Source organism: Triturus cristatus, chromosome 2_2 (genome assembly GCF_964204655.1).
Source record: "Triturus cristatus chromosome 2_2, aTriCri1.1, whole genome shotgun sequence".
Lineage (NCBI taxonomy): Eukaryota > Metazoa > Chordata > Amphibia > Caudata > Salamandridae > Triturus > Triturus cristatus.
Window position 1 is genome coordinate 315,261,121 of NC_140582.1, and position 24,830 is coordinate 315,285,950.

Consider the following 24,830-nt stretch of genomic DNA (forward strand, 5'->3'; position numbering starts at 1 on the left):
ATTGCACTTCAAAACTTTTGTCTCCACTGGAAAAAAATATATTTCTCCTTGCGGAATGTATTTTACTACACCTATGGCAATGTTTGAGGTGATTACCCCCTACCTCCTTCCCATTCCTACCCTAGGACATGGATTTGTGCTATTTGTCCCCTTGACAGGATAAATATTCAATAGAGCACAGGTTAGGAATGGGCTGTGGAAAATGTTTGCCAGTATATAAAATCATTATGTTTGTGTGTGTGCACAAACTTTCCAGGTCATTGGTGCCTTTGAAGTATGACTGTCTGCCTACTGGGCAAAATATACCTGAACATACAAATACATATTTTTATGTATGTAAAGTCATGTTCTGAGAACACCAGACATGGATTTACATTAAATCCTTCCATTTGCGCTTCTAAGTTAAGCTTAAGCGCGCTTTGTGAAATGTGGCTTTTGATTTCTCTGTCTGCAGCCAAGATTCCCCCAAATGTTTTCAGGACTTGTATGTGGGGTTTTTACCAAATTGAGATTGCCTCCATATGCATATCCTAAAAGTGTGTAACATAGACCAGCTGCTGAACAGGCAAGCCCTGGAAATAAAGGGGGCGGAAAGTAAACACAGAGTGGAAAAACATTTGTCAATTGAGGAGAACTCATTGCTATCATCTTTAAGGAAAGAATATAGGCAGTTATAAAGAAGTACCCTCTGAAGATACAACCTGGTTAGCAGGGTTGAGAAGGTGCTTGGGAACTGTAGTTCCTATTAAATTACTATGGTTGTCTTTTTGCACTGTGTGTTAAAATAACCAATGGAAGATCAAAATAATTAGTAATCCTGAGGAAGGTGGATAGTAGAAGATCAGCCCATTAAAACGCGTCAAATGTTTATATTTCACAATTTACCTGCACTGAACGATCTTAGACAAAAAAGTAGCTCATAAGTGTTCTGTACCATAATATGTTAGATTATTGTTTTTGACGATTGATAAATTTGTCTATTATTAATTCTTCTGAGGTTATGTCTTATTGTGTTTAGCATATATGCTTCTTATTGATGAGCTATATATAAAGAAATAAAAAACATTTTAATGCAATATTTATTAAAATAGAAACACTTTGTCACTCCTTGTCACTGTCTTTTTCTGGGAGGTGTTACCTCTTCCACCGTCAGCATTGTTGTAATAAAAGGTATTGCACCGTACATGATGGACAGGAGTGTGCCTGTTTAGATTGTGGCATGCCCATTGTACAAGAGGCTGCCCAGGGAGGAGAGATCCTGTGGAGTTGTCTCCCAGTTGGGTTTCACCAGCAGTGGAGCACTCTGCCGGACACTGTTGACTTTAGGTAATGGCTAGCAGCATATTGTACGGTGGCACCTATAAACTCATCATAATGGTATTCTGCTGCTTTTAGTGCAGTGAGAGATCTTGGATTTCCAACTACTGTAAACTAATTTGTATTCCTTGAAAACTCATTAAGTTACTGCTTACAACCTTTCACAATCCTCTAGCCTGCTTTATGATGTTTGCTAGGGACATACAAGGATTGTCAAGTTTTAAATAATTGTAAATTCACATGTCTGTATTTTTCCTCCACAGACTTTCGGAGCAGGGCTTCGAAGTGTCATGCTATGACAACCTCAAAGCTGAAGAGATACATCAAAAAATTAAAGATGGTATGTCCTCTTTGGTCTTGTTTGCGCTCTTTTCAAAACATCTAAATGGTCAGCCCTGTAGTAGAAGACAATTTATATCTGCATATGTGCAGAGTGGGTTAAGTTATCACATTTGGTCTGGAGGATCCGTGCATAGCTAAACTTACAGTTGTATGTCCTTACTCCTTAGCTTCAACTGCTGATCATTCTGATGCGGACTGCTTTCTGTGTGTTTTCCTGAGCCATGGTGAGAAGGACCACATCTATTCCTATGATGCAAAAATCGAAATTCAAATTGTGACTAGCATGTTCAAGGGAGATCAATGTCCGAGCCTTGTGGGAAAACCCAAAATATTTATAATGCAGGTATGGAAGTCAACGTTATTTAATATAACTATAACAGCTGTTTAGAAGAATGCATTTGTAAATAGACATACTGCACTGAACAGAGTTTAACTGTCGAAGAGCTATTGCTTTTGCTAAATTAAAACATTATTAGACAAGAATAGAAAAGCAGGAGTCCACAGGAGCAGAAAAGGTGCACAGCTTTATAACCCAGTACTTAATCTTTAAATTAAATTAGCACCTTGGTCAAGCAATTCCTTCACATTTTGCGATACATGCCTTTTTTTTCCTCTTGTGGCCAGTGTGCCATACTTCATTGTCCCTGGCAGCAATCCAACATGTTTGATACCAGATATTATTCAGAAGGCGAAAATAGACATTGGCAAGAAGGAGATCATTTTTGAGTTTGAATTCCACCCATGTGTCATTAAAGTGACTCCTGACATCCTCACCGAGGCTCACCAATTCTTGCTTTATCTCACCCATCCTTCATCGTCTTCACTGACATGCCTACATCTTTCCTGGGACTCATCTGTTCTTACTAAAATCCCCTTAGCCATGATAAAATACTTTCCGTCCTCTCTAAGATCACTTGTAATCTATCTGAGATACTCACAGCCTAGTTGAGACTATACACATTTTTTATGTAACTCGCCCACCCTCGCTGAGACTCCATCAGTTTTACTAACAATCCCCATCCTCCCTGCAAGCTCCCACATCCATGCTTAGACTCCCTTCATTTGGCACCCACAGATTTGGTGTGACTTGCCAAACCACATGCAGACTCCCATCCGTTCTCTTCATTGACACTCTCATCCTCAATGTAACTTCTCCATTCTTACTAAGACTCCCATAGTACCGAAAAGATTGCGTTAATTCTTTCTGAGACAACCCATAACCCTTCAGAGATGCCTCTCATCCTTGCAGAGACATCAATTATCCTCATTGAGACTCCTTTTACCCTCGTGGAGGGTCTGCATATCCTCAAGGAGACTTCCCACATCATCACTAAGTCTCCCCACATCCTTGCTGCGGCTTCGCACATCCTTGTTGAGACTGCTCACAACCGTGCTGTAACTCTCCTCCCCCCCTTGCTGAGACTCCATCAGTCATACTGGTAGTCCTCAATCCTCCCTTCACCTCATCTATACTGGCTAAGACTCGAACATGCCTCATGAGAAACCATCCATACTCGTGTGACTTGCCCATTCAGTGTGACTTGCCTCTGATCTCACACTCAGAGACACTTCTTGAGCCTCGAAGGAACTCACCTATTTTTGCTAAAACTTCTGTATCAACAATGAGGATCCCTCTATCCTCATGGAGAGTCGCCAATTCCCTTCAGATACATCCATGTCCTTGCGGAGACTCCCCTCATCCTCACCCTGACTCTACATTCACATTTAAACTCCTGTAATCCCTGTTATGAGTCGCTCACCTAGAGTAACTTGCCTATCTGTGGAAACTCAAATAAAAAGAGGGGGTGTATAGTAATTTAAGGCGCAGCTGCACTATTACACACTTCTTTAGATAGCTGAAATCTCGTATTGTGGTGCATCAAACAATAGGAAACACCCACTTCCCTACAAAAAAAGGAGCATACTAGTTATGTTGATGCACACACTCAATAATAAGGCATAGTAGCAATTTTGTAAGATTCAACACGAAAAAGTTTGGAGCTCCTTCTCTTTTTTTGTGTATCTTCCTTTATTCTTTAGTCTTCCAATCCCAACGCGTTTCGTCGCTTAGGTAGTCAACCGTGCGACTTCCTCAGGGCTGGAAGCAATAAACAATCTCTATTGTAATACATACAATTTAAAACAAATTCACATAAATTATGTTGTTTATGGAGGAGCCCCCACAAAGCCTCATGCTTAAGGACTTATTATCTTCCTTATATAAGATTGATTCAGTGAAAACAGAGTAAACACGAACACCACGCAAATTAAGTGACTATACCAATTATATCATTTCAATTATCATAGCTTTCTAAGATGTCCAAATCTCCAGGGGACAAAAGATCCAATGAGCAGAGTATCCCTAATGTTTCATTAAACACCTCCAAACGTGTAGTGGTTGTCAATCCAAAAGTTACATACACCAACATGTCACCAAAGTGTGCCAATGTGAGTCATAAAATAGTATTGGCTATGTAAGTACCTCAAATTTCAACTGCCGATATCAAATCTGAAATTCAACCAATAAATAACGTCAGGGCAAGTTGCGATATACACGAGGCAAAGTATCTCAATACACTGCATATGCCTTCCTTTAGCAAAAAAGGATATTGACTTTCCTACCTTCTATTATCCTTCCAGAGTATATTTTATATTCTGTATCGAAATCTTCAATTTTGAATTAATTCTGTTGTTTTTACTCGCATACGACAGTTCAGTCAGTACGACGCGTTTTGTATCTCCCTGTAGAGGTAAAGTATACACTGTGTATAGACCAATCAGTCAACAGTCACTGTTCTGCTATCTACTCTTGCTCAAATTTTAGATTAACCTTGTACCAGCCTCAGCTTCAATATCTGACACTTTGCCTTCTTAAATCCCTTTATACAAAGGCTAAGTGATCGCCAAAGATCTTACCTCGTTATTTTTTTTTACATCAACGTATATATGGCCGCAATAGGTTTCGAGTACGAGGTTCTATAAACAAACAAAATAACAGTAAGATACCATCCCACAAATTAAATGATGCGGTATATGCAATATATACCATTTTTCATCTGAAGCATAACTATTAGATCTCGGCAACATTCCGTCTATGGCGGCAGCGTTATGGCATTGTTCATGCTAACTTTTAAAACTAGCTGTAAAATCAAAAAAGGCTTGCTTGCGTTGGCGTTCTCGGTAGGCGCCATATTGGATTGGGAATGTTATATAGATTTAATTATGATTCTAGGTCTGTATACAGAGCGTTAATTAAGGATAAAGTGTCTTCATACGCTATACGGTACATTACTCCGTCACCAACTATACTTAGTTTTAACCGCAGTGACACTGTGTATTTTATTTCTTGCTAGTGTTCGTTCGGTATTTAAAAGGAGAGAAACGACTCCTTTTCCCATCAGTGGGTGCTGGATAAGCGCCATCTTACGAAAGGACGCTTCCCGACGTTACCAAAGACACTTGTGTTTAGTTCTGAAATTATGTGAAGTCATTATTAAAATACAAATAACCCATTGTAAAAGTAATATTTCCCTTCATATATTTCTGAAGAGACAGTAAATAACTTCATTCAACCGCCGTTTTGTAACCATAATTTGCCATGTTCTAAATAGGCGCCATCTTGAAATGGGGATATAACCCAAGATGATATATATTATCATAACGTCTAGTGCCTAACCTTATATGGACAGCAACCTATTTACAGATATTGTATATTGTACATATATAATCCATGTCACAAATCCTAAATGGATTTTTTTGAGAGCAGATATAATGATTAACGAAATCCAAAGTATATAAGAACAATTATAATCACCATTCCTTGTAGCCCGATTAAAACCTAGGACTAATTATAATATATATAGCTACAAAGGGTGGATCTGACTCCCTTTACTCCGCAATCCTGCCCTTCAAAAGATTTAGTCACCCTTACATTAATCTTGTATTTCCAGAAATAATAATAAATTTCATACCTAGAAAATAGCAGCCTACGGATTCCACAGATCTCATTATCTTAGTCTCCTAGAAAATATTGGAGTTCATGATCGTAATTAAGACCATCTTCCACGGCCCGCAAGCTCATGATCCACCTTGCCTCGTGCCTTCGCAACTGCAGTTCCCTGTTACCTCCACGTATATTCAAACAGATATGCTCAATAGCAAAGAACTCAAAACATTTTGTTTGGCCTTGTGCCCTGCAATTGTGTACATGCTCTGCAATTGGGTATCTGATGTCATTATTTTTTACAGCCCTCATATGTTCACTTATGCGATCCTTTAGAGCCCTGATTGTACTACCCACATATATCTTATCGCATTTACAGATAATGATGTAGATAACATATTTTGTGCAACAGTTTATGTTTGTCATGATATTATAGATTTTCCCATTGCTATCAGTAAAAGATTTCATTTTATCTCTGGCATATCTGCACATGCCACAATGTCCACATTTAAAGAAACCCTTTGTTAGTGTAGTTAACCAGGTGTCTTGTTGTTTCACTCGAGGGTAACTGGGGCTAAGTAATGTACCTAACGTTTTGCCCCTTCGGTATGTAATATGAGGCTTCTCAGTCAAATAGTCTCTTAGTGTGTTGTCTGCTCGTAGAATGTGCCAGTGCTTATTTAGACTCTTCCGGAGGGACACATTAAGTGGTGTGTAATCAGTGACCATCCGTATAGGTTGTGTAATCATTGCAGTATTTGCCTTTGATTGCAAGGTAGTCACACGTTTGGTCTTTAGGGCCTTTGCCTTTGATACTGCTATCTCATTCCGCGAATAACCCCTCAATATAAACCTTCTTTCCATGTCCTCAATACATCGCTTAAACTGAGTATCATTGCTACAGTTCCTTCTCGCCCTAATCATCTCCCCATATGGAATAGCTTTAATTTGATGACGGGGGTGAGCACTACTAGCGTGCAATATCGCATTACAAGATGTTGGCTTTCTATACATGTTACTCTGAATCTGGTTGTCTTGAACATATAACTCAACATCTAAAAACATTACTTTAGTCCTGCTGAAACATGTGGTAAATCTAATGTTCATATGATTGGTATTCAAATATGTAAAAAACTCCTCAAGCAAATCTTCTTTGCCAGTCCATATCATCAGGCAATCGTCTATGTAACGCCCCCAATATAAAATGTGCTCATTCCATCGATTGCCATTGGGGCCCCAGATTAGCATTTCTTCTAGCCATCCATAAAAATATTCGCATATGATGGTGAAAATCTGGAGCCCATAGCTACTCCTTGGGTTTGTTTGAACCATTCATTGTTAAATAAAAAAAAGTTGTTAGACAGTATCAACTCTATCATCGACAAAATCATTTGAGTGTGTTCCCATTGATTCGCAGGTTTTTTGGACAGAAACTGATGTATTGCTCGTAATCCCAGATCATTTCTTATACTGGTATAAAGTGATACCACATCCAATGTAACTAACATCATATCTGTGTCCCAAGTTATATCACTTAATATATTTAAGATATGTCGTGTGTCCTTGATGTAAGATGGTAGGTTGCTAACTATCGGTTGTAAGAAAAGATCTACAAACTGTGATAACCGCTCCGTTGGTCCCCCTATTCCCGAGACTATGGGCCTCCCCGGTGGAAATGGGAGGGCTTTATGTATTTTAGGTAACGTGTATAAGCAGGGGTACCGTGGGCAATTAACAGTTAGATATAAATATTCGCCATCATCCAAGAGGCATTCATCATGCCATTTCTTCAAAAGATTATTAATCTTTGTAGTCAAGGAAAACATGGGGTTATGCGCTGTTTTTTCATAACATTCAACATTATCCAACTGGGAATAAATTTCTTGGTCATAATCGGTTTTATTCATAACAACCAAATTTCCCCCTTTATCCGCTCTCCTTATAATTAGGTTAGATTCATCCCTTAATATTTTCAATGCTCTACGCTCACCAACAGTCAGATTATCCGTACAGTTTCCAGGAGGTTGTCTACGGTTATTCATGGCTTTGTCTAAGTCTCTAGAGACCAAGGTATAAAAAATCTCTATGTTATTACCACTTGCCAGATTAGGAGACCAACATGATTTCGATTTTAAACCACTCGTTATTGAGAAATCTGGTCTAATATCTAGATCTTCTAGAACCTTACTGATCGTGACCGGGTCATCTTCACATTCCGTGATAGAAAGTAATGTTACAGTATCATAAATATCTTCAATAGTTGGAATATTAGATACCACATTGCTAGGCAAGGTTGAAATCCTTTTATTGGGTCTTGGGTTCAAAACAAAATGCTTCTTCAGCTTTAAACTTCTGATAAATCTAAATAAATCAATTTTAATATCACATAAATCCCCTTTACTTTGCGGACAGAATCCCAAACCTTTTTTCAGAAGCGTAATCATCTCTTCTGTAAGCTCTTGGTAAGATAGGTTGATAACCTCCACATCAGTCCCTTCCTGTATACCTATTGCTTCTTGTCCCATGAACGGGTTTTCATTCCTGCCCTGTCTTCTTCTGTTACCACTCCTCTTCCCCCTCCTGGTTTTCTTATTGTACCTATTCTTGAGCTCTGTTCCCTGTTCCCTCTCTTTATCCGATTTACTTCTTGTAAAAAAGAAGAGCTTCCTGAAGGGAGTAGTTGTCTATCTATAGCTGCTGTGCCTCCTTCTCTATCTGTGCAAACTCCTTCATCTTTACTAACACTTACCAATCTTCTATGGAGCTCACTCATCCTTCCTGAGACTCCATTGCTGTTTCTTACAGTGCGGATGTCACCAAACAATGGACTGAGCTCTCTATCTCTATTTGCCAACTTTTATTTAAACACTGGACTTTGTAGGAGTACACATGTGCGCATGAACAGTACTACGTTCCTTTGATTCACTCGTATTGAACACTATAATCTTTTGTAACTTTGGAGTATAATCAGAATAATTGTCATACTGGGACTATTTTGGTGGTATTATATAATGAGGTGCTAGTACACACATTGAGTCCTGATGAAGTCGTGGTAAAGAGAACCTGGCTGATCACCTATTAGCTAGAGGAAATTTGATGAAACTAAAAGAATAACCTTTGGACACTATGTGCAAGACCTGATGTATGATTCTTGACTTCCTCACCATGAACCTACAATGAACTTTTATCTACTCCTCCTAATGATAGAATTGTTTCATGCTTAATAGCAATGTAGTTAAGACTTGAAATGTTACATGAAGGTTGAAAACCTTGAACTAGAGGCTTCTGTTCCTTCAACAAGAAGTAACCTTTTACAGGTTCAACATAGATAGAAATCCCAGATAACTGAAGCCAAATGCTTTTCTGTAACCTCTAATTTCGCCCTCCTATCTAGGCAAGTTGCCAATCATCCACTATAATGACCTCTTATATGGGTCCCTCACCCTGCCAGCTAATCTTTTATACCTTAAGCATGGACTTCATCCCGGTCCTGTCACCTATTCATATCTGGCCAAGTAACACATGTTTTTCAACATAAGATGCATGTACCATTCATGGAATGCCCCCTTTTTTCACATTTCTTTATTGATTGTATTGAGTCTACAATGTACTTGACAACTGTTCATCACTGTTCCTCCATACATGTCAGCAGTGAAAGGTCGGATGCCGTTCAACATTGAAGCAAGCAAACAAACCTGAGTCAATTAACAAAGCAAATGCAGGTGACTGTTCCCACTGATTGAGAGCACATGAAATATCCTTCCATGCCATTCCCTCCCCATGACTGTTCTTCCTGGCCATAGAAAACAGTGCAGTACACATGAAAATATAGAGTAAAAAGGGAAGGAAGTGGCCTAGAGTGGCTAGAAGAAAGAAAAGGTGCAATTGCCTTCTCTCCCAGCTCAGTGACTGTCAAAGACTAGGTGCTAGCTGTCGGGGTAAGTTCACTTCACTTAATTCCAAGTGCCATGGTCGTCCAGCACTATGGTCCGCCCCTGAATGCAGTTCCATGAAGTCCTCTCTCTCCAGCTCACATCAACTGTCCCTGTCCATACCTTGTTTAGAAGCCTCTCCACCCCACGTAGTCATTCCTAAGACCTACAAAGGTGCTACCGCTGTTCCTCTGAATCGGCCATGGGGATATGGAGGTCACTTCTATCACACGTGGGGGAGGGGACTTGAGGAGTGAGTGCATGCCCTAGAGGTTACAGTCTATGGGTCGGCAGATGTAGAAACGGCCCCCACACACTCATATTTCTGCAATTGGTCTTGTAACCTGTAAATATTTAACTCATAGGTGGCCAGTCTGAACAATTTAATCATCCATTCATTAAGTGGTGGCAAGGTAGCATTCACCAGTGTCGGAGGATGCATATTGTTGCCACTGCAAGACCATCAACATCCACCTCCTCCAAGGAGAGGTGACAGCGTCTGCATCCAGTAGGTGGTATAGGAGGGCCAGTTTAACTGATTCTGTGATGGTAAATAGGCTGGATACATCATACGCCCACCCAGAAGTTGCAAAGTCTATCGCATGACCATAATATGTGATGGAGATTGCAGTCTATTTGGGCGCATCTCCAGCACCTGTCATTCAAGAGAGCATGGCTTGTTTTAATCAGTAGGGTTACCAGTACCAATTATGTACAATTATCTTAAAGTACGTAAATTTCAAACTGGCGTCCTTTAACGCACAGTCATGCGTGTCCATGAGCTCCATCCAGTCCTCATCATCATATTGTACTCGCAACCTCTCTTGCCAGTATGTGTAAACAGTCGATATGAATTTAATAAAGGCATGTGACTACCCCCTTCTCTCTTCCCCAATTCAACAATTAAGTCTGGACTGTGGTTTTCCTCATTGAAACCTGTGTCAGCCCTCTCATGCCCTTAAGGCAGAGTCTGAGTTGCCAGTACTGCCAGGCTTGCAATGCATAGAGGGTGAATTCCATATATAGTGCCTGGAAAGTCTTAATAGTCCTGTCACCGTATATGTCAGCCACTATTCGAATGTCGCACTGCTCCTCGATCGATGGTCTGATTGGGTAACGTCCAGGGCTGATGCCGATATTGGACCACAATGGAGCTCACATGTGGAGTGAGCTTTCTATACCAAGTAGTCTGTTGACTTCTTTCATTGTCGCCCACATCACCGTCAGCTGCGGCAGGACGCTGTGGGAACCCAAAGGCTTCGATCCATAGTGAATGACTACGTTGGGAGGGCGCCACCACCAGAGTTCTCTCGATGTGGAACCACTCCGGCTGTTCATCTCGATCCACCGTGAAATTTTGTAGCTACAAGATGTAGTGTGCTATGTACTCCAAGGGCATATTTGGCAAGTCAAGTCCTTTGGCCCTAGTGTCTTTATATAACCACGCAGGTTTGAACCGTGGCTTTCCTCCTGCCCACAAATTTTTTCATTCATTTGGGGATTTTCCAAAGTAGGTCCTTGGGGACTGGGAGCATGCTGAACACGTCGTTAAAACGGGGAGCCGTGATGATTTACATGCAATTCCCTCGTCCCAAGAGTAAGAACTATAAGGTCGACCATCAGAGGAAATCATTCTCAGTCTTAGACAACAATGGCAGTAAGTTTTCCATGGCTATATTGTCCAGCTCATTATTTCCCATGATCCCCCAAGTATTTCACCTTGGTAGTCTTACATTTAAACCCGTACACAGTGTTTGGTCAGGCAAGGGAGCAACTGGTGATGGGGAGACCTTCGCTCTTCCCCCAGTCAATCTTATATCCAGATATAGCAAAGAAGGCCTCTATTAAGGAAAGAGGCACTGGGACCGCTGTTTAAGGATCAGAGACAGTGAGGAGAAGATCATCAGTGTATAATAAGAGCTTAATCTCTCCTGCCACCATGGTAATTCCCCGAATTTTCTCATGTATTTGGATGGCAGCCGCTAGTGGTTTCAACGCCAGGAGAAGTACAAGCGGGGCGAGTGGGCATCTCTGGCGTGTTCCAAGGTATTTGGGAATGGCCCAAGACATGAATCCCCCAGTCAATTTGCGCAGCAGACATTGGCCAGGAATCCCAGCCCGTGTCCCACATTCTCTAATTATGGAATAAGTATCACCACTCGATGAAGTCAAATACCTTCTTGGCGTCCAAGCAAAGCAGTATCCTGTCTTCCACATCGTCCTTACCCTGCCAGTCCGCGCTTGTTGTTCCTGGAACAATGCCCTGGGACAAAATCCACCTGCCAGCGATGTATCAGGCTATGCAGTATTTTTTTATGTCTGGTTGCCAGGACTTTGGCCAATATATTCATATATGTGTTCAGGAGTGAGATTGGGCGGTAGTTAAAACATTGGGTGGGATCCTTGTCTGCCTTCGGGAGTATGCAAGTAATGGCCTTGTTGTACTTTGCCGAAAACCACAATCTCTCCCCCGTCTTCTTAAAGACCTTACACAAGAGCCCCATCTTCAACTTTTTTTCTGTTTATAGAATTCTATGGGGATGCATCTTTGCCAGGTGTTTTGTTGTATGGCATGTCAGAGATAGCCGCGTTTATCTCGTCCTCCATAAAGTCCCTGTCCAATAGCTGCCAGCTTGCCTCAGAAAAGGTCGGCAGGAGCACCCCGTGCAGAAACTGCTATTCTCCATGGGGATTATCTGAGTTCGGCACTGTACAGGGTTTCTAAGAAGTAGGCAAATGTCTCTGTTTTCTGTGCAGGATGTGTAATCAATCTGCCTCTCGAGTCACGGATCGCCGGTAAGGCTATGTGCGCCTCCTGTTGGTGAAGCTGCACTACCATAACCTGCCCTCCTTCTCACCTTGCTCTTAATAGCACTGCTGTAAGCATGAGAGGGCATACTCCGCTTTAGTGGTTAAAAGTGTGTTCAGGTCCATTCATGCCCTTTCAAGCCACTTAAGGGCATGAGAAGAGAGAAGGTTTACATATTGTTGGATCGAGGGTTGGTCCTCCCGCTCCAGTGTCTGTTTGCCAGCTAGATCCTGTTTCCAGAAGCAACGTGCCTCATCAGGTGCCCCAAAAGGTTTGAACAGAGTATACAGTCTCTTCATTCTTAGCTACATATCGGCAAAGGTAGGTGGTCAGCTTCCACTTCCCCAGCGACTGCTTATAATAAGGCCTATTGAGGTCCCAGCGCTTCGCCACTGTTGCAACATTTTCCAGGTCTAACTCCAGTAGCACCAGAGAGTGGTCAGCTATACCTCCCCCATACAATACTGTACAACCACTCAAGATCGACAGAGAGGAGTGATTCAAGAAGAAATGGTAAATTCACAAACAGTAACCTTGTACACCTAATATATAGGAATATTCATACTCTGTCAGGTGGGTGAGGCGCCACGGGTCAACCCATAGTCCGACACGATTGTCAAGGGTAATGCGAGATGTCTCACATTCGCCCTATAGTATACCCTGTCCTATCCATGTACAGGTCTAGGGCTAAGTTCCAGTCATCCCCCAATTTGACGAAGAGCCCTGATAGGGAAGAGAAACATTTGGGATGTAGACTAAGCCTATCTCTAGCATGGACCTTATAAAACTGATCTTCCAGTTCGCAAAGACATAACGGCTTTCTTGTGGACCCTGTAGTAGAGCAATTTCTTAAATAGGATTGTGCCACCCCCCTCTTTTTGGGATGTTTGACAGACCTCTGCGCCTTGTCAGGTGCGTCTGCCCTGCCACTATAACTTGCACCGCTCACCCTACCCACCCAGTTTCTCTTTAATTTGACAGTTTCTACGGGGAACAACCTTTACAACGCAACTTTTACAACGCACTACACTTACAACGCATTTTTTACAACGCAAAATCCATTACAACGCACTACACTTACAACGCATGACACTACAACGCATTTTTAAAAACTACCTTTACAACGCATTCCATTACAACGCCTACCATTACAACGCATAATATTACACTACACTATCCAACACTTACCCTACTGTTGCACCCCCTGGAGTTAGAATAGTAATTTTTACCCCTATACTATCCAACACTTACCCTACTGTTGCACCCCCTGGAGTTAGAATAGTAATTTTTACCCCTATACTATCCAACACTTACCCTACTGTTGCACCCCCAGGAGTTAGAATAGTAATTTTTACCCCTATACTATCCAACACTTACCCTACTGTTGCACCCCCTGGAGTTAGAATAGCAATTTTTACCCCTATACTATCCAACACTTACCCTACTGTTGCACCCCCTGGAGTTAGAATAGCAATTTTTACCCCTATACTATCCAACACTTACCCTAATGTTGCACCCCCTGGAGTTAGAATAGCAATTTTTACCCCTATACTATCCAACACTTACCCTACTGTTGCACCCCCTGGAGTTAGAATAGTAATTTTTACCCCTATACTATCCAACACTTACCCTACTGTTGCACCCCCTGGAGTTAGAATAGCAATTTTTACCCCTATACTATCCAACACTTACCCTAATGTTGCACCCCCTGGAGTTAGAATAGCAATTTTTACCCCTATACTATCCAACACTTACCCTACTGTTGCACCCCCTGGAGTTAGAATAGCAATTTTTACCCCTATACTATCCAACACTTACCCTAATGTTGCACCCCCTGGAGTTAGAATAGCAATTTTTACCCCTATACTATCCAACACTTACCCTACTGTTGCACCCCCTGGAGTTAGAATAGTAATTTTTACCCCTATACTATCCAACACTTACCCTACTGTTGCACCCCCTGGAGTTAGAATAGTAATTTTTACCCCTATACTATCCAACACTTACCCTACTGTTGCACCCCCTGGAGTTAGAATAGTACTTTTTACCCCTATACTATCTAATACTTACCTTAAATGCAATTTAATATTATGCGTTGTAATGGTATGCGTTGTAAAGGTAGTTTTTAAAAATGCGTTGTAGTGTCATGCGTTGTAAGTGTAGTGCGTTGTAATGGATTTTGCGTTGTAAAAAATGCGTTGTAAGTGCATGCGTTGTAAAAGTGTGCGTTGTAACGTCATACATCTGTTTCTACATATGAAAGGTGGGTTTCCTGCAGTAGGGCAATGTCGGGAGATTTAGTTGCGATATAGGCCAGTACCTTCTTACGTTTGATGAAATGTATGAGGCCGTTCATATTAAGTGACAGTCCTCTGAAACTTTTGGGTTGATGGTGGGCCATCACTGTACTATAGGGTCTAGTGTGAATTGTTCTATGACTGCAATATCTCTTCAGCAAGTGGAAGGGGGGGGGGGGGGGGATAGTGGGGAAGAAGAAAGAAAGGAGGGGGTGGTTGGGGAGTGAACAAGAGAAAAATGGGCTTGGGGGAGAACCACGAAGTGGACTATTGTTTTTAATAGCATTGTGTGCCAGATGTGCGCGCATAGGCAATAAAAGCTCAGAAGCCATGCCAGGTCAGGTCCACAGTATAAGCGATTGAAAAGAAAGGAAAGAAGGATCAGTGTCACAACAGGGATGGTGCACGGGAGGGCACTTTCCAGTTTTCAGTAAGGAAAGCTCAGTGGAATACAGGCGATGCAGTCAGAAGTATAGGGCAAGACAGTAGAACAAGCAAAAATACACATAGGGCAGTTTAAACAATAAACCAGTACAAATACTCAATGCGCAAATGACAAGAATACACCGGGTGATATCCTCCCAATTAACAACCAGCGACCACCCTCTACAAACGTTGGTCAAGCTGTGCCCCTTCCAACGCCACCAGGCAAATGCCATAGCAACAGAGTATGGCAACTCTTGGCGACCCCCAGAGTGGCAAAGAAGGGAGATGGGTCCCCTCACCATAGTCCAGGGTTTTTTTTGGGGGGTGGTGAAAACCACCAGTTTAAAGTGTCCCCGGGTCAAGGTCAGCCCCTACTGAAACAGCCCCCCCATTACAGCGAGAATCTTCACCTCCTTCTCGCCCCCCTAGCTGATCCCCGTTTGTCCCATTTCACATGGATGTGCTTTCCCTGAAGCGAAGTGGCACTGAGTCCAGAGGGGAAACCATTCTCCCAGACACCTATGACTTTAAAGGGGATTGGGGTTTGTCTCTGCCTGATCAGCTGCTGAGGGAAGGACTTTGCTGCCCCATTTTACCCATTGCGTCAGTACAGACTCCAACCATTGGTAACCTGTTCCCGAGGGCTCACAGTCCTTCATGTGGGTCAGTGTATCTTTGGTTCTTAGTGGGACCATGGACAATGGCTTTTCAGTGGGCAGGGAAACCATACCACACCCATGTCTCTGGTGTCCAACATCTCTAGAAAATCTTCCGGTTCTGTGAATGCTCTGTGTTTCCCATCAATAATGAGCAACATTGTGGCAGACGCGGTGAGGCCACAGCAAATGTTCAGTTCCCGAATGGCAGGCCAGAAGGCTAAGAAGTTTTTCTGCTTCAGCATGGTGTCCTGGGAGAAGTCCGCTGCAATGTATATTTTTGAGTTTTTATACAGAAGCGGACCATTGTGCCGTTTGGCTGCTGTGATTAACTGTCAGGCCTGTAGGTGGTGCAGCAAGAAGGCTATGATTGGCTGCAGGAATTTACCGGAGAGGGCCAAGCGCATGCGAATCATGTGGGTCCTTTGAAATTTTAGAAAGGGTGAGAACGTCAGGCCCGTTAAGTCTGAAAGAAAAGTGGTGAGGAAACCTTCAATGTCACCCACCTCCTATGGGAAATTGCGTGGGGAAATCACGTTTTCTGATCCCCCCCTTTTCTCAGCCCCCACTTGATGAATCACCCCGAAACATTCCAAACAGCAGTTGAAGTGAGTGGCAAACTAGTTTTGAAAATTTTGTGAAGATTCATCAAACTTCACCAGTTATTAGCAAAACAAAAAACACTTTTCTCATGGAAACTAGGTCCTAACTATAACGAACTACTGGTGACAGCCAGTACATAATATAGTGTAAGAGGGAGAATGCAATTCTAAAGTCATTATAGTCATCAATCTCCTAGTAAAAGACTGGTACTTTTCTACATGTTCAAGGGAATATACAAGAATAACCGAGTATTCCCAATTTGATTAGACCTCACCATTCTACTTGCTATTTGCTGTTTCTGGGCTGATATTTTTTTACTTTGTTTAGCTATTTTTAATAAAGTGTATTGTTTTTTAAAGTTGGTTTATTCTGCATTTTGTGGGTTTTGTTAGTGGCATCCTCCGCTCCCAGTTGCGGAGGGAAAATGCGCTATAGTAGTAATTTTGTCAGTGCCTTTCTCGGGAGACATATCCTACTTTGTGCGGTCTAGTTGGCCATCACATAAATTCACTGGTGCATAGACATGCTGTAGCCACAACAAAGGCACACTAAAGTCAGGCCCACCTGCGCCCATCCGTGCCTAAATGGGGCCAGGGATTAAGCCCCTTTGTCCAGGCATTACTTACTGTATACTTTGCCACAATTGCTTGCCCTTCGCCTCACTATATCAGCCAGCTGTAGTCACTCTGTGAATCTCAGTAAGGGGAGACATAGCTGCAAGGCATGCGATTTTGCAGTATATCCTGTGAACAATAGGGGTTCCAGTTGTAGTGGTTTAAAGGCAGTAAAACTGCATATGTTTAGCTTTAATTGCTGCTCTTTGGTGTCCCACAATGCTGATGTTCTTGATTGAATTATGGATCATGAACTTAATGCTTTATTCTTAAGTGAGGCCTGGCTCAGTCAACATGCCAGATGTTTTTTTTTCTTCAAGAAGTTTTATATAGCGCAAATTTGACCCGAAATCAGGTATCAGAGCACTTTACATGAACACCAGTTGCATTACATGAGGACACATTAATTTTTTTCTGTTTGGCACGGGGAGATGAAGTGATTTGCCCAGAATCACAGGATGTTGAGCGTTATTGGCGGACTCAAACCGGGTTCCCCAGATTTGATGTCAACCACCCTAGCCGTTTGGCTCCATCTTCTATGTTTCTCTTGCACTTCCAAAGTTTGAGAGAGGGGTCCTACACACCAAAAGGGACAGGACACCAGAAATAGACACTTCTGTCAAAAATAAGATCCCTTTGGGCTCATTTAAAGCATGCAACAACATATTTCTAACATCCACTCACACCCCAGTCACCAACACCGAATAGAAACCAAAAGAATTATATAAATTCTATAACATATTTTTTTAATAATTAGGATCCTTATAGATTCAAAGTGTGAACAAAAGGTTAAAAAAACATGTGCATCATCAATACACATAAATAACAAATATGTCATACAAAAAAAACTGGGAGAATATGGCAAGCAAATGAAAACATCAATGATCTGATAAATTCAATTGGCACCTCAGCACATGAAGAATAAAACAGTCCTGGTTCGATGCTTAATAGCGTTCTTTTTTCCTAATTGAGCCAGGTATTGCTTGGGTGCACTCTTAGCACAAAGCGACGCGTTTCAGCGGCATAGTTAGATCCACAACCTTCTTCAGGCTTAAAAATACAATTGAGTGTTCTCCCAACACATTAATCAGAGAAATGATAAACATGCTGGGGATCTATCTCGTCCCCTTGTGGAAGTTTCCTTCTCAGATTGGCTACACAGTATAAAATGAAAAGAGGGAGGTATACACATCTTCCCTTGAAAGCCTTATCCTTCGATGATTATTAAATGTAGGCAAATTCTATATATAAAAAAGTTGAGGACACCACTTTGCTGATTGTCCTTGGTTATAAACCCGTGAGGAAGTGATCACTGGAGCTATGGCACTCAAAACGACAACGCCCTAAATCATATGGGCTTTTCACAAATCTGTACACCACTCAATCGTACATGCAATCTTCCAAATAGTACTACCAGGACTTAACAGTCTCCTGCATGCTCCTTCCTTCCCCAAACAAATCGATAATTGCTTCCTACAACTTATGGTATAACAAGTCTTGAAAGAATCTCTGGGGTGAGGTGTATTGCTATCATTTCTAAAAAAGGCTTATTCCTGCACTTTGGAGCAGTTAATTATCCCTAACTGTGAGAGCACTCTGTTTACAACTGGCTTCACCAAAAATGTTACTTTTTCTGGAGTACTTGTTTATTGCTGCCCGTGCGCCCATTGGGAGAAGAAATTTTTGGAGGCGATAGTGAAGAAAATTTGTACCATATGTGACGGAGTCCGCCAATTTCAATATCATTTGATAGTTGAACCTGCTCTTAGATTCTAACATTTTGGCTCATATTTTACAATTAATTAGAGTTATGGAAGCCATTGGATCTTGTGTTTTCAAACTTATCCCACTAGTGTGCCCGCCATTAAAATCGACCATAAAATTATCAAAAGAAGTGTTTTAATTTTTACACTGTGAAAATTGAGGGTAGTCAGAAATTAGCAAAAAAAAGCTTTGCTATTGTTCAAGGCTTGATAGAGGCAACTGATGCATCTAACGGGAAGTGTAATCTGCTTACAGATTACTTTGTAGAAACTGCTCTAAAGTCCCTAATTTACATAGTCTGAAAGAGTGGGAGTATCCACTTCTTTCTGTTGTTTGAATAGCGTTGACAGAAAAATATGTGAATAATGCATTCTTTTACGTGGCGGCAAAAGGGGCAAGTCAGGTTTGTATCGCTGCCATGAAGCCTCTAGTTAGCAGTGAAAGTGCGCAGCGGTAGAATCCGGAAACGAAATTTGATGTACAGGGTTTTTGCCAATGGGGTTCAATGGAGTCCATTTATTCTTCCACACGGAAGTTATCTTTGGATTCCAAGAAGGCTAGTATCAAAGTGCCCAAACTCCTCTTCCTACTCTATTTTCCATCTATATACCTCCAGTACTTCCCCTTAAGTGTAGCCTTTGACATACTATTCATAGCTCCCGAGTTAGTCCCCAGGTGTTCACACCCCATCCTTACCTGGAAGGTCTTATTATGCCCTACCCAAGGGATCCTGGAGGCCCCAGGCTGCCAAATAAGCTCCTCCAATCCCGCCTTTTATGTAACAAGGGCTACTGAGGCCCATAGCTGTCTCCAATACAGCAAAGGTCTAAGGGCTGCTTTTTGGGCTGATGGATCTTTGGCCTAGATCCAGCCGTAATGGCAGGAGTGTGGAACCAGTAGGGAGTCTGTCAAGGATCGTATAAATGGTTCTCACGCACCTCTAGTGCAGTGACCTACTCATGTCCCCACACTTCTCCCCCATACAAAGACCCACCTAATGTTTGCAAGTTAAACATGTGGATGCCGGAGATACAGGTCGAAAGCTGAAACCTTTAAAGCCCCTCAAAATGCCTCCTGCATAGTGTTCAAGCTTCAACTTGCTCTTGTGGATCTGAGCAGAACAGCCAAAAATCTCTGTCAGAGTGAGGCCCAAATACTCAAGGTGCAAACACTATCAAGGGGAGTACTGTGGAGGGAAGTAGTTTGGCGGGTCGTATGCCTGGGATTAAAAACCATGTACTTGTTTTTTAGTAGGTTGATGTCAAGCCCTCGCTGCTCTTCGAAGACATCAAACTGGGACAGGAGATTTTGAATACCCATAGGAGATTTGGATACCAGTAAGGTGTCGTCACCGAACAGGATCTGCATACCTGCTAAACTCATGTTGTCATGATTATACTTCTCTAATTGGGCTACCAGATCATTAATATATAATAGGAACAGGGTTGCGGCAAGAACACAGCCCTGTTTTACCTCCCTCGTGACTGGTATCAATGTTGTCAGCTCCCCATGTCTGCCATATCTGACCTGCGCATAATTCTTTTGGTACAGCCTCTTGATGACATCAGCTAGATAACTTGGGGCGCACTGTTCGATTAGGTTTTTCAACAGGGCCTCCCTTGGCACAAGGTCGAAGGCAGTGAGGAGGTCAACAAAGACTAGATAAAGCCGACCACCTCCCAGAATGAAATACTTTCAGTATATAAGTTGTAATCAAAATACTTATTCGATGGTACTGTTCCCTGATCTAAACACTGCTTGTAGGGGGCTTAAAGGACCGTAGCATTGAATGCGACTCAAACTTTGACCTACCTGTATTTTTCCTATTAGATTGGTTTTATGAGGTTGTTGTCTTTTTCCTTTGAGATTGTGTTTCCTATAAGAATGTTTTAGGTTTTATTGTCTGGCCAGGATATATCGTAACTGTTTTTCCAACCTGATGTCACCAAAAAGGCAGCACTATAATAAAAATATATATGTACATAGGTGGGCGTTCAGTCAGCCCTCTGCATCATTGCGCCTTTTCAAGTATCAGTCACATTTTTCATCCATCCACAACAGTATACATCCTGGGACACTGTGTCAGACCACTTCATCCACTACCTGTTTTGCACTGTGATTTTCCTCAGCACCTGTGCACAGCCACCTGAAAAGGAGTGCACTTCTGTGCCAGGGCTGGTATTCCTGGTTTGCTGGGCCACTCTTTTATTCATATTTTTTTTATATGTTTACAATTTTTTCTCCCATATCGGAAATGTTTGCAGATACATAAACAAAGACTTTCTCCCTTGCTGAGGCCAGACCTATTGACTTTGCCAATGCTTGTTTCCAAAACTGAACTGTTGGAACTGTCTTGTTCAGCTACTACAGAGCAAATCAATGCAACCTCCTGTGCTGACAAAGCCTTTGTTCCCTGCCCTCAGGCTTGCCGCGGAAACAAGTCTGACGAGCCAGTCATTGAGTGCGACGCAGTTGACAGCGGGATGGAGCCACAGAATGAAATTCAAGTTGACGCAGCTGCCGTGTACACATTACCAGCTGGAGCAGATTTTCTCATGTGTTACTCTGTGGCTGAAGGTACAAACACTTTTTTAATATTTTAGATGTATTCTTAGGGGCTTATTTATGAGCCCTTGCGTCACTTTTGCGCCGCTGATGCGTCACTTTTTGTGACACACCAGCGGCTTAAAAAATGTGCCTTGTTGCACTATATTTACAAAGTGACGCATCTAGGTAGATGCGTCACTTTGTAAACCCCTGCGCCACATTATACCTGCGCCATGTATAATGTATGCAGGCGGGTTCCGACGCAAGTAAGGGTCATAGAAGTGACGCAGTGAAATCGTTAAGATTTCACTGAGCTACTTCGAGGACACAAATGCGTCAATATCTTATGCCTGCCTCATGGCAGGCGTAAGATTGACGCAGGCACATTTCACATGGGACTTGCTAATGTGTAATGACCCATTGCTAGAGTTGCGTCACTTTTGTGACACACTCTAGCAATGCGTCATTTTTGCACCTACAGATACGTCAGAAATACTGACGTACCTGTAACTCCTTGCGACATGATGCGTCATACTGTAAATATGACGTATAATTGGTGTCGCAAGGAGGGCGCAATGAAAAGGGACGCATCACTGTTTTCTCGCAGCGATGCGTCACTTTTCATAAATGAGGCCCTTAGTATTTATATAGCGCAAATCTAGCTATGGAGCCGCGGAGCTCTGTGCATTACTTGTGGGAATCGGAAACGAGCTACAAGATTATGTAGGATGTGGCTTACACAAATAAAATCCATACTATATATGGAGTGAAATTTTGAGATCATGTATATTTATGTGTAGGATGATGATGCTGTGGTTTTTACTCGCCGTTGCAGATTGTGATTCCTTTTTTATTTTTTTATTTATGAACAGAACTTTTAATTTTATTTGTATGTATATTTGCGGTCGTCATGTATGGCATCAATATAAAGCTTTGGATTAATTATGTGAGGTTGACCATAAAAAAGATGCTAGCATGGTGACTCGCATGTTGATTACCCACTTGGAGTTAATGAAATTGTTAATTTATGAAGGACATATGCAACGGATGTTAAGGGAGATGCCCGTAGAAATTGAGAGCACTTGTAATGCAATACTTTACACAATGCTGACTATTAGAAAGATTTGATGTATTGAGACAATCCATATGGGTGAATAAATAGATAAAAATAGATAATGATGTCCTCGGAGCAATAGTCGTAAGAGAGATGTGTGCTTGCTCTATTAGAGAAACTATTTTTAATTTTATCTTGTGTAATAACGGAAATGTATGCCATGACTGCACATACGTGGAATTTGAGAACTGTTTTAACCAAACTCTAAATTAATACATTTTTTACGAGTTATGAAAGTGAAAAAGGTTTGAAGGCAACGACTTGTAACAAAAAAGTTAACTGAAATAATGAATTTAACCAAAGTATTGCTTCTATGTCTATGCTTTGAAAGGGAAAAAAACAAAAAATGAACAAGGAGAAGGTAAAAACGCTGTTAGTAGTGTGCGCATGCCATTTGATCAAGAGCGCTAAGTCGGTTGAAACGTGTTGGAGTATTGGAAGATTTTTGGAATGATATATATATATATATATATATTCACTGAAAAAACCATAGGTTTTACAGACGTTATAGTTAGGAATTAGCATTTAAAAAACCTTAGAAATTCACTGAAAAAACCACAGGTTTCAGGGACGTTGTAGTTAGTTGGACATTTGACTCATATAAAACCAGATAAATTCGCCTGTTATAGTTAGTTGAGCTAACTATAACTTGCACGCCCGCAATGCACTGCTGATTATGTCACATATTACATCACTCATGACAAGGTCAGTTACATCACTGATGACATCACTGATGACATCTCAAATGACATCACTCATGACATCACTCATGACATCATCCACGTGACAAACTGATGCACATACTGATGCTCTAATATAAACTTTGATACACCCATTGTAAAATGCTACTATTTTTGAAACCATAGGCCAGAGAGTAGCCTTTAAGGTGGCCTGCCTCACATTCAAAGCTCTCCATTGTCCCGGCCCCGCGTTCCTCAAATCTTTAATCATCCCTCATCACCCAACACGCAACCTTCGATCTGCTTATCGCCACCTACTTGTCACCCCTAAAATTAAAACAAAGAAATTCGGTGGCCGCCGCTTTTCTCACTTGGCTCCCAGTCTCTGGAACCCTCTTCCTCTCTTCATCAAATCCACTCCCTCCCTCTTGAACTTCAGGAAGTTACTAAAAACTCACCTCTTCACTCTTTGAGTCTAACCTAAGTGACTCTCGCCTTACTCGTCTCTCGCTCTCTCTGTCTTAACAGCGCCAGGAAGCCTTTGGTGTCAGCGCGCTTTACAAGTTGCATTTAAGATAAGATAAGATAAGAATGCCATATACTACACAGCACTCACTATTTCCTAGGTATACACACACATCCAGTCACTTATACATGCAGTTACTCATCAATAGAGGCTTATAATATGCACTCATACATCTATACATGCAGTCACATGCTGCCACTCATCCATAGAGTTACTCACACGCCTAGTCAGTAATGCAAAGAATGAATCACATACCCATTTAATCATGTATACAGTTATACACACCAACTTCATTATTTTTAGACATACCACATCACTTATTTATACAGATACTAACACATATATACTGTCTTATTCAATCACTGATAGAAGCAGACACTTATTTATACACCTACTCTTGAAATAACTTAGTCTCACGTATACTCATTTATATACTCCAACACTCACATATAGTGGCTTAAAACATATGTAGTTAGTCACAGATATACCACTAAGACATTTATTCACTCACCAACACACCCATAGACACACTAACTCACCCATACAGCCCTTTCCAGATGCACTGTTTAATCCATATACCCACTGAATCACCCAGTCAGACATCTATGCACAGACTCATACACCCACCCACCCACACAGACACTCAGGTACCCATACAGATACTCAGACAACAAATCAATAACCTATATAGACACTCATGTAGGTATTCAGCAACCCATGCAGTTGCTTACACACCAATCGGCATTCGGCATGACGCGTTTCGTAATTAAACTTCCTCAGATGCCGCCAAGATTTACAAGTTGTTTCCCAGCCCACCTTTTCAAGCTGCATGCCCCCCTGCAATTGGCTGAGGCACCGCTGGCTGGCGTTGTTGCACACAGGAAAGCCCGAACCCAGGACTCTGAATCCTCAATATGATAATGGACTGACTTACCCCAATGGCCCCGGGGGACAGACCTCCCATCGTTCGGCTGTGCCCAAAGCTCCAAGGGCAGCATTTATATCTATCTATCTATCTATCTATCTATCTATCTATCTATCTATCTATCTATCTATCTATCTATCTATCTATCTATCTATCTATCTATCTATCTATATATATCTATATATATATTCAGTGAAAAAACCATAGGTTTCACACATGTTATAGTTAGCTGGACATTTTACTCGTAAAAAACCAATGAAATTGCCCCGTTATAGTTAGTTCAGCTAACTATAACTCGCACGCGCCCGCAATGCACTGCTGATGACGTCACATAT

General features: G+C 41.6%; 1 protein-coding gene across 1 annotated transcript in view; it reads left to right on the forward strand.

The window, feature by feature from the left end:
• The window catches only part of LOC146862180 (caspase-6-like), a 213,223-nt gene that overhangs the window by 112,005 nt on the left and 76,388 nt on the right, over nucleotides 1-24,830 (forward strand). The window contains exons 5-7 of the mRNA XM_085643232.1: nucleotides 1,581-1,657; nucleotides 1,827-2,002; nucleotides 21,127-21,280. Of these exons, the coding sequence (XP_085499358.1) occupies nucleotides 1,581-1,657; nucleotides 1,827-2,002; nucleotides 21,127-21,280 (407 nt within the window). The remainder of the gene's footprint in view (nucleotides 1-1,580; nucleotides 1,658-1,826; nucleotides 2,003-21,126; nucleotides 21,281-24,830) is intronic.